Source organism: Hippoglossus hippoglossus, chromosome 15 (genome assembly GCF_009819705.1).
Source record: "Hippoglossus hippoglossus isolate fHipHip1 chromosome 15, fHipHip1.pri, whole genome shotgun sequence".
NCBI lineage: Eukaryota > Metazoa > Chordata > Actinopteri > Pleuronectiformes > Pleuronectidae > Hippoglossus > Hippoglossus hippoglossus.
Window position 1 is genome coordinate 14,142,172 of NC_047165.1, and position 11,471 is coordinate 14,153,642.

The 11,471-nt window shown below is 40.7% G+C and overlaps 1 protein-coding gene across 1 annotated transcript; it reads right to left on the reverse strand.

Annotated features, from left to right (window-relative positions):
- Positions 1 to 1,639: 1,639 nt before the first annotated feature.
- kcnk1b (potassium channel, subfamily K, member 1b) lies at positions 1,640 to 9,883 on the reverse strand. The gene is made up of 3 exons (XM_034608797.1): positions 9,339 to 9,883; positions 6,651 to 7,046; positions 1,640 to 4,360 (listed from the first exon to the last, which is right to left on the reverse strand). The coding sequence occupies exons 1-3, from the start codon at positions 9,691 to 9,693 to the stop codon at positions 4,104 to 4,106; spliced, it is 1,008 nt and encodes a 335-aa protein (XP_034464688.1). The 5' UTR covers positions 9,694 to 9,883; the 3' UTR covers positions 1,640 to 4,103.
- Positions 9,884 to 11,471: the final 1,588 nt, after the last annotated feature.

The window sequence follows — 11,471 nt, forward strand, 5'->3', positions numbered from 1 at the left end:
ATAACTGAGGAATGAAGCAAATACGAGAAATCATGGAACGGGGTCTCCGTAACATAACTGAAAACATAAGGAATTTTGTTTAAGGTGAGAAAAGAAAGACATTTCAGAAGAAATCTAAATGATGACAGACAATGGATATTTAAAGGTAACTTATTTGATATTATTATGTGATACAAAGGTGACAATGAAGAGGCTCTGATCAGAGGCAATAAACAATAAGGAAAGTTACAAATTAAAGCCCTTGAATCTGCAGTCTGTTCTATTTAGCAGCAGTTTTCCTATACAGCACGCTCTGTGGACTGAGTACACTGTGATCTGTTTAAACCACATTATGCAAATGAACAGACCCGGCTGCCATTAGGTGCTGATTCTGAATACAATTATATTTGTACAATATCAAACCGGCAGACATTCTCAACAGTTATTACCAATTAGTGTGCGCCCCGCAGAAACGTGTTTTCTCACAACGTGCATCCAATAAATGCTTCTGCCAGGAGCGGCTTCTCTTCTGCTTCTTGAGGAGGGGCCTCATCGTTATTCAGGCAGTTTAACTTGAAAACGTGGTCGGCTCTGCAGCGAGAGGTGTCTGCATACCAGAGGTATAATTATACTTCTGTTCAATAGGAAATACAGCTGCTGATTAATTGCAACAAAGAATTGCAAAGGATTTAGTTTTTTTGGTTCTTTTAAACTTGTGAGGCGAGGGGCAGGCATACTAAACATACCCAGATACATTCACTTTTTCCTTTACCTATAAATATACAATATACTCTATGGTGGAAGGCAGTGGAAAGGAATTAAATAAACCCTGACTGCTCAGGAAACAAAGCAATTATATGTAGAGGTGTTATTGCTGTTTCTTTGTGCGACTGTCTAGGGTATCTACAGTATATACCCTGAAAATTTAATTTATTTATCTCGTGTTCGAATAAAAAACATAATAAACAAGTAGCATTGTCCTTTCTTCTTTAATAAGTGCCACATATGAGTCTGATGTGCAAATCGTTGCCATTTATGCTCGGATAAGAAAATTGGAAGCCCCTTGTTCACCAACTACAATTACTGCTCTTCTGTGATGAAGATGTGCTTGACATCCTCCTCCAGCTCATATTCAAGGACTGGATGAATGAGAAAAATTTGTATTATACGTGTATTCGAGTACCAACAATTTGATTCTTTCTTTTTCTTTTTTTAAAGCTACATAAGAGCCCGGTGATGATCACATTCATTTCCATTGATCATGCTCTTCTTTCAAGTTCACTGAAGTGGTTTCTGTTTGCACAAAAGCCTGACTACCATCCACGACTCTCACCCCCACCTGTATTCATTTAAATTACACTCTTATCGTGAATGTTGATTCAGAATAGACTCCACCATATGGATGCAGTATCCGTTGCATTAGGAATAAGCTACACTCGGCAAGTATTTGTACTTTTAATACTTTACATGTATATATTCAAAATCATGTACTTACTAAACTATAGTCAAGTAGAAAAGTTAATGTTTTACTTGAATACATATTTGTCTATTAGATTGTACTTTTACTTCAGTAAACTGTTTGAGTACTACCAGCAATGCGTTTTTGGTACGGAGCTTCTGCACTGTAGTAGCTACGGATGAAATAAGAAGTCAAACGAAGTAGTAATAAACCAACACTTTATTCAAGACACACTGAAATTTGACAGTTTATGAATTGACCTCTTTTTACAGAAATCCTCGGGTACATTCCTGTACAATATCTGTACCGTGACGCTAAACTTTTCCAAATTACATGTCAGTTTTGTCAGCACAAACACATAATGTCAGTATACTAAAAAAAGAACTACGCTACCTGACAGCTCACACCAACTGCATGATGACTAACTGCCAAACACAGAGACAGAAGCTGAAGGGGTTAAAAGCATTGACATCTACAATGTATCTACAGAAACATCGTACAATGAGAGAAGCCCAGACTTTTTTTTTCAAGTTATTCCTTTTTCTCGGCAGACAATATGAACAGCGTCACTGCTTCACAGTTTGCATGAAGGCCCAGGCTGGTGACAAGAAACAAAACGATCCCACTGATCTATAAAATACAATATCACAGATGAGTGACACAGTCAGAAGCTCATTTTGCAGGTGCTCGTGACACCTTGCTGCAGCTCACCTGTACACACACACTGTTTCATATACTAAACACGTTATCACTAAACTAACAAGAGCCAGCGGAGCAGCAAGAGGTAATGCTGCACTCTGGTCAGGCCTCGAATCTCCACGTAGCAAAAAACGGCATCAAAAACCACTACATTCAAGACTTTTATAAAACACTGCGACTGTGGGTCGATGTAGCGATGCAGCAATGAGAGCGATGAGGTCAGGAAATCGGCAGGAAACGGACACATTGTTAGAACGGATAACAAATGCATGTCGAGGATGGATAATGATACTAAATTAGTCCCTTTTGCCTCCCGCTGAACATATAAAAAAAGACACAGAGGAGTTCAATGTCAGTGTCGTACAAACAAGTGCAACTGGATATCCACCAATTATGGAATAATCAGAAATCGGGATGTCACTCCTGCTGCTTCAATTTACAGTTTCAAGTTCCCATTACTGCGCTGATTTTTAAGTACATAATTACTTTCATAAATCATTAACAAAGTTTTGTAAACCTTCCCTGTCCCATATCTTAAAATATACATTTGGACATTTAAATGTGGTAAATACAGTAAAATAGTTTGTGTTCAGCGTCTTGCTCTTTTCTTTTGAAAGAGAAGTCACCAAGCCTTTTTCAGATCATCTACAACAGAGGTAAAATCATCTTTTCCATTTAAAAATATCACTTTGGAACCGTGTCCCTTTCCTTTTAGAGAAATCCAATTTTTTTTTTTTCTTCTCCTGTACCGCTGCCTGGTTCCAGTGCATGTGCAAACTGCGCACTGTTTATTGACAGTAAAATACAATGGGCCAGCCAGCGCTCTGTGGTTCCCTTTTTAAGCTGGGTTACAACCTCCCTTCCCTTTTTTGTTTCCACACAGGCCAGCACACATTGAACCTTTCAGACAAATCAATAAATTATAGTGCTTATCGCCACACTTTGAAATAGCACTGCAACGTGTTGAAAAAAACACACACACATAGACGCAGACAAATATTTGCCCCCTCACAATGAAATGTGACGATGTGGAGTGCAACAGTTAACACGTCTTTAAAGATGAGCCAAAGAATGCTACAAAACACACGACTGCAAAGCTACGCTCTGTTCTCTCAGATGCTTCTGTTCAGGCTCGACTGCAGCCTCTCTCCTAGTCAACAATGGAACCCACATTATGCAAGGGGGCATCGGGCCCCTGACACTTTCAAAAACTCTTAGAAAAATCGACAGGAGCCAAATGAAAAGAAAACAATCGGGGCATTTCTGAGATTCTCCACCATCGAACTCGGACAGAAAACACAACATGGTAGATTAAAAGCTTTCATGTCAAAGTTTCACCGTAAAAAAATAATGTAAAAATCTCGTGTCCGTCAATTTATCGACTGGTTTTATGTTGTGTTTGCACTTTGGCTCATCTTTAGGTGTGTTCATTCAAGATGCCATTCTTATTCTTCACATCTTTAACCTGATAATGTACAGTCCACGTACCTGTTAAGTCACTATAACCTACACACACATTTATGTACTCATTTTGTGACGGACTACAGATAATTGTCCTATCATTCATCTAGATTTAAGAGACCAATTACTTTCTAAAATGTCCCTAAATATGCATTAAATAATCAAGCTCATAAAAGAGCTTGGCTCCTGTGAGTCATAAATACAGCAGAAGGCGAGTCTTTAATTGTTTGCCTTTAGTGTAACTGTTAAATATTCAATTTCTCTCTAATGCACATGAATTCGGTTTCTGCTGCATAGCGCTTTGTCAGTATTGGGGCTTGGTAAAGGAGATTGTTTCCTTAATCTGAATCATCATGAGCTAGTTTCACGACTAAAATTTGCAGGGCTGAGCTTTGCAGAATGTCTACAGCTGAGACCTATGATCTACTGATTCTATCTAGTTTTGGGAGCATCACTCACAACTTTTATATTCTAATACTTCCATAGATGTTTGCTCTGTCTTTGTTTACTGAATCATGGGATCGTCGTTGGGAGAGACCAGAGAGGGGACGCTCACGAACGGCTGGTTTTTGCCTTGGTAGTGGACCGCGGCTCTGTCGGACACTGTGGTGAAGGACAGGTGGTCGTGCTCCAAAATGGCAAGGCGGTCCTGCGGCTTCTCCTTCTTCAGGTAGAAGATCTTCCTCAGCTGCTTCAGCTGCTGCAGCTCGCAGAAGGTCTCCAGCACCACCAGCATGACGATCAGACCCAGGATCAGGTAGACTGACGAGACAGAAACGCACAAGGAAGGAGAGAGATACAACAAAAGATGAGTAATTAGCTGCAGAGAATCGTATTTTTAACAGTTTTCCATTACTCTGACAAAAAAATCCCATTTACATACATAGGACTTGACACAATCTTATCTTTTATCGTATTACTGAAGAACTGCCTGTCAGTCATTCTATTAGAAAAACCCAAGAGTTGCATTTCTTCTCTATTGCTCTGTTGTTTACGTGCACTGACACAAGAGGGCAGTGGCTAGCTAACCATCTTAACGTGAACTGTGTGTGCTTGATTGAATGGTCCCACCGAGAAAACCTTTCAGATGAGAGTGAATTCCACTTGTGTTTGTCCTCTATTAAGCCATAATACAGCTTCTCTATTACCATTTATACTAATCGTGAGGTTTTACAGCACTATCAGGGACATGCTGAGTCTTAACGCTGGTTTTAATAGGAACATGGAATCCCTTATTCCTAGAGGAACATAGTCTGCAAGTTGCATGTTTTACTGAGTATTTTGCAAAAAGGCAGAATATGTGTTTGACGAGAATACGGGGCAAATCACATAAGCAATGAGTGCTTATTACCTAAATCCACACTTCAGCAAATGGCACACACTCTTCAATATCAGCTCTTTAATTATTACATATGACAGTGGTGCCACTTCCGGTATGAACATGCAGTTTTTCACGGAGAAGGTTGTTCAAAAGTGTCTGGTGTCATTTTGTACAAAAACACATTCTGTCCCAGCCGCCTCTCCCTCCACAGACCAACGCATTGTGCCACATGAATGACGTCTATGTGACTGGTGCGGAACACACGCCCACATCACACATGCAGTTACAGTTTGCTGGCGTAATGCCTAACGTTCGTCCACTTTGCCGACGCTCTGCGGGTTTGTTTTTAATTCTAGTCCCCATTAGCCGTGCTGCTGACAGAGGCTGTGCAGGTCACCCAGAAAACGGAGTAATCGATGTCTGGCTGCTGCGCTTTAGGCCGTGGCCCAGTTTGTATCTTAAACTGTGCAGATACCATTGTTTTATCTTACTGGGTAATGTGGCTTTAAAAACATGCAAGGACGATGTTGGACTGTGGCTTTGTCAGCAGAAAACAACAGATTAACATCCAACGGGTAGAACGATCCCAGCTCATGCAACTTGAGCATTTCAATAGGTTTTTGATTATTTATAATGTATTGATCGGTTTAAAGGAGCAGTGGTGAATTTCTAGTTAGTGTTCCTTAACATTCAAGTTTTGTAATTGCAGCCTATTTTAAGATCTGACCATTTTTATATCTTTCAGTTCATGATTTATGAAACTATATAACTCATCCTTCATTGCATCTCTAACACCAAAGTGTTTTGTGTTAAGTCAAGCTGAGATAAAGCTACTATACTAACATATATATTACAAGCTAGATCTGAAACCGGTGTATGCCTCTAAATCAGGGTTATGTTAAATCATGTCCATCAGGTTGAAGCCTAAATGAGATCAGGCCTCTGCAGTAGTTGACCCTTAACTGTGGAGGAGTCTGCCCTTCCACATCAGGACCTTACTAACTCTGGACTCTACTTAAACTCACCAGAAAACCCATTCTTAATCTCTGGCTTTTAAAACAGGGTGAGACTTTTATTGATGTGGTTTTATCTTATTTTACTTTTTTATTCAATGTCTGATTGTTGTCTTCTTGGCTTTTGTTTAGTTTGATCTTTTTTTATTTATCTCCCACATTTTTTTAATTAACAAACATGCATTACAAATAAATTGATTCGGTTTGACTTGATCAGGGTCGGTAATAATAACATTTAAATTAGTTTTATACTATATTGCATGCGGCATAACACATTATTTAACCTGAGCTGTCAGTCGACAGGTCAAAAACCACACCCAGCTACTTATGTCGCAACATGGGTCAAAGTTCACCATCGTAGAGCCTGCTAAACATAATATCCTCGCATCAGCCACTCATTTCAACATTAAAGTCTGAGAATTTGTAGGGTTTCATTGCTGCATTGCTTTATAGCTCAATAAGGAAGAAAGCTGTTCTACCATAGCAAACAAATGAAGCATTAACATCCTCTGTGAAAGAGGAAGTATCAGACTGCATGAGAGGTGTGACACTGATTTGAAACACAGGCAATAACAATATCACTGCCGTGTGCCCCTCTTCGAATCCATTGTCCAATCCGTTGTTTAGTACAATTAAAAAATACCTCAATAAGGATGAGAATAAACCTTACAGCTACTGCCACCTTGCTGTGGAAATGCAAAGACTCATCAGGACTTACCAGTGATGCCCACTTTATAGAGCTCCCTGAACCTCTGATTAGCGTTCTCTCCGGGTACGTAGTCTCCCAGGCCGATGGTGCTCAGCGAAATGAAGCAGAAGTAGAAGGACTCCAGGAAGTTCCAGTTCTCCTCCAGCACCGAAAAGATGGCGGCGGGGATGAGGAAGAAGCAAGAAACGGCAAGCGTGGCGAGCAGGGTAGCGTGAACAATGGCCACCAGGGGCTTGGACAGGCCCCAGCGCGTGTGGATGTACGTGATTGGCCTCCGCGTGCTGAACATCATGATCCTTTGCACCACGGCGGTGAGGAAGAGGAGGGTGAAGGGGATGCCAATCATTGAGTAGATGATGCAGAAGGCCTTCCCGCCGTCCGACAGAGGCGCTGTGTGACCATATCCTGTACAAAAACAAAAGTCTTATTAGAGAACATATCTATATATAAATATAGACGATGCATCTCCACTTCCTTCACCTAGTCTGTGCAGTAGTGACGAGGAATGGAGCAGCGGAATCAAGATGCCGCCCCGAAAAATGGCAGATATCCTCTTTGATAAAAATGTATTTGACTATTTGAATCATTCCATAGTGTCCAATTTAGTGTCACAGTTTTCTCGTCTGTAACACTTTTATTCTTATATTCGTGCTCTAATATGTGCTCTTATCTAGTGCTGTAAAAAAATAAAGTTTATTTTCATTGTTACTATACATTTAAAGTGATGCCCTGAAACAAATGAAAGGAACAAAGACCTCCATTAAAAGTCACCAAAACAAGCTACAGGCTAAGATCCAGCAGTTGCAGGTGAAGGACGATCGCTGAGAACAGTCGTAACATAACATCAGTGTCAAAAATAGCATGGCTCACTGTCATGCGTGTGCAAATGTGGGAAATAGCGGTTGGTTTTCTTGTGAAAGGTGTCGTTAAAAATACCAAACAAGTTCAGCTTCTTCTTCAACCCAGCTAAATCTGTTGGGAATAAAATGAACGCATGACTTCTTCCTGCCTTCCTGCCTCTGGTGAGAATTAGAGGTAGAGCCATTGTGGTGTCTGGTGATATGTGTTGAAACAACGGTGTTATTAAATATCCAACAATAATGGTTAGAGGGTAAAAGAGGCTCTATTTGATCTGGATGTCTGTCAAGTTTCTGTTTATCCACCATCATCAGAATCTTGATGAGACTTTAACAAGCGGCCTGTCAGACACAGCTTTAAGGCTTTAAGGTGTTTCTGCACAATCACATATGTTGAAACCTCTCAGATAAGTGCTGCCATGTGGTCGGACTAAAGTTCTATAGGTATCAAGGCTAAAGTCGCACCCTGTTGCAACGCTAGATAACTCTGTGCGGAGTCAGGCAAAACTGTCTAGATGTCCACAGGCCAAATATTAATTAGAACTTAGTGGTGGGGAGACAGTGATCTAAGGTTTGTGTGCTTTATAGGCCTGCTTACCTGCTTCTGTCTGGAATACAGAAATATATATATACACTGCAAGAGGCCTGTTTACAGAAATGACTGAGCTGGCGTGCAAAGCCGTGTTTAGAGTACATAATGAGGAAGGAAAAAAACCAAAGTTTTGCTTCTGTGAGCAAATTAGAGACAAAAGGAAAATGCCTCTAAACTTAACATGGATAATAGAGCTTGACCTATATTGAGTGAATTGGCCCACATGAGCCTTTCACACAAACTTTCATTTCACAGAATAAACAATGTGTGTTTATGTTTACATTTTGTCCAACAAATCACTTTATATTTCTAGATTCTAGATATTCGACTCTATTTTTGTTTTCCTTTTATATTTATAATTATCTCTTTTATATTAAAGCTTGAGATTAAAAAGTTAAATATCAAGCCTCAGTTACATTTCTTTGTCATAAGGGTTTGATCTGAGGAATCATTGCCCATTGTTTTTAGATATATGTTATAGCTGATAAGACCTGGGCAATAAAACGGTATCAGTGATTATCACAATATATGTTTCATTAATAGCAATTTAACAAGTCCAGTGTATAGATCAACACAATGGTTATGCATTGTGTAAGAACATTGAGTTGGTATAACTCACAACTGATCTACTTATGACTGTAAGTCTCTGCTCGTACAGAAAAGATATGAAGATTTTAATCTTGATATAATTTGTTTCCATGCCGCCCAGGACTACAGCGGATATATCGTTATAGGACTTGTTTTACTCCCTTATATCGGTATCGTCATCAGCCCCAAAGAATCTATATCCGTCCGGCTCTAGTCAAGCAATTTGTGTTAAATGTGTGTGTAAATGTAAATACCAGACACAAACTTGACCTGTGTGTGTTTGTCTGAGGATGAAGCTCCAACCAGCTTCATAAACTGAATGAAACCTTGGGACAAGTTGTCAAAGTTATGTAGGAAATGACATTTAACATGATTTTTTTTTTTTGTGAAATACGGTGAATCCACCCTGCGTCTGTCCCATACTGGGGACACGGGTTTTGTTTCCACTACGCGCTGGTGACGCTCCGCAGGCCTCTGTACGTTCGTGTGGCCTGGCGGTGGCTCTGTCAGGCTGCAAGTCCCCATGTTTGTTTTTTAAACAATGAAATGTTGACAGATGAAAACACGGGATCCCACCTCAGGCTGATTTCAGGTTTTGTAACACACATAAACACACACACCCCCCTCCTCGCCCCTCTCCACCACCGGCGACCCCCTTACCTGTGGTGGACAGCACGGTGCTGGCGAAGAACAGCGCGGAGGTGAAGTCCCAGTTCCAGTTGTCCGAGGCGTTGTTGAGGATGGAGACCCCGTAATTGCTGGCGTCCAGGGCTTTCTGCAGGAAGCGCTCCAGACGCTCCTCGGTGAGGCAGTCGTTCTCCCGGAGGAACTGCTTCTTCAGGGCGCGCAGCTCCTGCCGCAGCAGGTCCTCGTAGGGCAGCTCCACCGACGAGAAGACGACGGCGCCGAACACCAGGTAGAGCACATAGCCGAGGACCAGGGAGGCGAAGTACCACGTCGATTTGTGGCTCTGGATCAGACGCACGCAGGAATTGCTGGTTAAAGACTGAAGCATTTTTTCTCCCCCCGCGAGGTTTGTCGCCTGGCCGCGTCCCGGGTTGAAGTGGATGTGCGGGTGGAATACGGTTTTAGTTCGGTTTGAACAGGCAGAGAGAGAGAGATGTTGTTGGAGACAAAGATCCTCCGAAGACTCTCCACCCTCCGCGCAACCTGCTGTGGCTCCTGGCGCGTTCAGGTGCAGTCGGAAAAGTCACACTTTGGGGACAAAAAGAGGGCAGTGTCGGCATAGTCCTGCCAAGTCGGTTTACGCCACACACTGTATATGGAGAGGTTTACACAATACACTGTATATAAAGATATTTAAATACACTTACATCTGCTGTACCATCATTTTACAGGCAATGTTAGTCTAATGCACAACTTTGTATAGCTTCAGTTATTTATATTAAAATCTATAAATAATGTGTATTTGGCTTCAATACTCTGCCTCCGTTACGTGTGTCTCTCAACTACTTAGTACCTACAATATTTGTGTTATCAATATATCCGTTAGCACATACTTCTTTACAGTGACAGCTGTGTAGTAGTTCTGGTGGTTAGACTCTCATCTCAATGCAGTGAACTTATTCTTGACTGATTTTTACCTTTTCTTATTCTCATGCTCTTGTGTTTGACTGTTATGTGTCCTACTGGATGCCTACATTTCCCTCAGGATCAATAAAGTATGTATCTAAATGAGTTATAAACACTAGAAAAGGATTGTGTGGTTCTAACGATACGATATTTGCAATTCACGTATGTTCAGTGAGACTGTTATTGGCCAGTAAGTGCCATGACAGTGTTATGACTGGAAAAGCTGATTCTCTACTTAAAGCACTGATATATGTCGACTCATAAGAAATGAATATATCTCATGAATAAATTAAATTTGTTCTCCTCTCTAACAGTTTTTATTTCTGTATATGTGCTCTATTGCTATTGTGATCGTCTGCTTAAGATCACTTACTGTAAGTCGCTTTGGGTGAAAGCATCAGCTAAATGATATGTAATGTAATGTAATGCTTGCCCTCAATATCTCATTTTTAATTTGCAAAGCACCTTGTAACTTTGTTTTGAAAGACGCCTTACGAATATAATTAAATATTACAATAATCCATTTTCGGTTTCATTCATTAAAAAAATATTTTTTCTTCCGTTTTTTCAGTAAAGCGAAACACTCAAGTTTCAGGTTCCGGGATCGATAGTTTTCGTATTTCCGAGCTTTACCTGAAGGCAGCAAGTGATGTGGCGGCGACAGAGGCCCGATGACGTCAGAGCTGCTCTTCCTCTCCTCCCAGGTTCAGAAATGTTTTACTTTCTATTAGTTTCCGCTTAAACACGTCACACGTCAGCGGGTCGTTGTCACCTTTTGTCTGGTTACTAAACACCGCGACGACGAGGAGGCCACAACGCCCCGATACACAGGACGATTACAGATCATGAAGGTTTGGCTTCAGGGAGAACTGGTCTTTCCACAAGGCTGCACATGAAGGACACCTAAATATAAACTTTTACATAACAATAATTCACGAGTTGTGTCTACCTCTGCGGGTATTGTTACTGTGCTGGTGGTATAGTCACTACAAATTAAGTAGAATACATTTTGATGTGTTATTATATTGTTTTTATTTTGTGATCAAACAATACCTGTTGCTTTCTTTACAAATGTTGGTATGAATTGTGTCCATACTTCTGTCGGTATTTTTACTGTACTCGTGGTAGTCACAACACATTATTTCGAATATTATATTGCATGATAGACTATTACTGTTACAAAAGTTCACGAGGCGAAGA

Coding starts and splice junctions, on each gene's coding strand:
- kcnk1b (XM_034608797.1), bottom strand. CDS start 9,693: ATGCTTCAGTCTTTAACCAGCAATTCCTGCGTGCGTCTGATCCAGAGC. Junction 7,047..9,338: donor CACCGTGCTGTCCACCACAG/GTAAGGGGGTCG, acceptor GTTTTTGTACAG/GATATGGTCACACAGCGCCT. Junction 4,361..6,650: donor CTATAAAGTGGGCATCACTG/GTAAGTCCTGAT, acceptor CTGTCTCGTCAG/TCTACCTGATCCTGGGTCTG.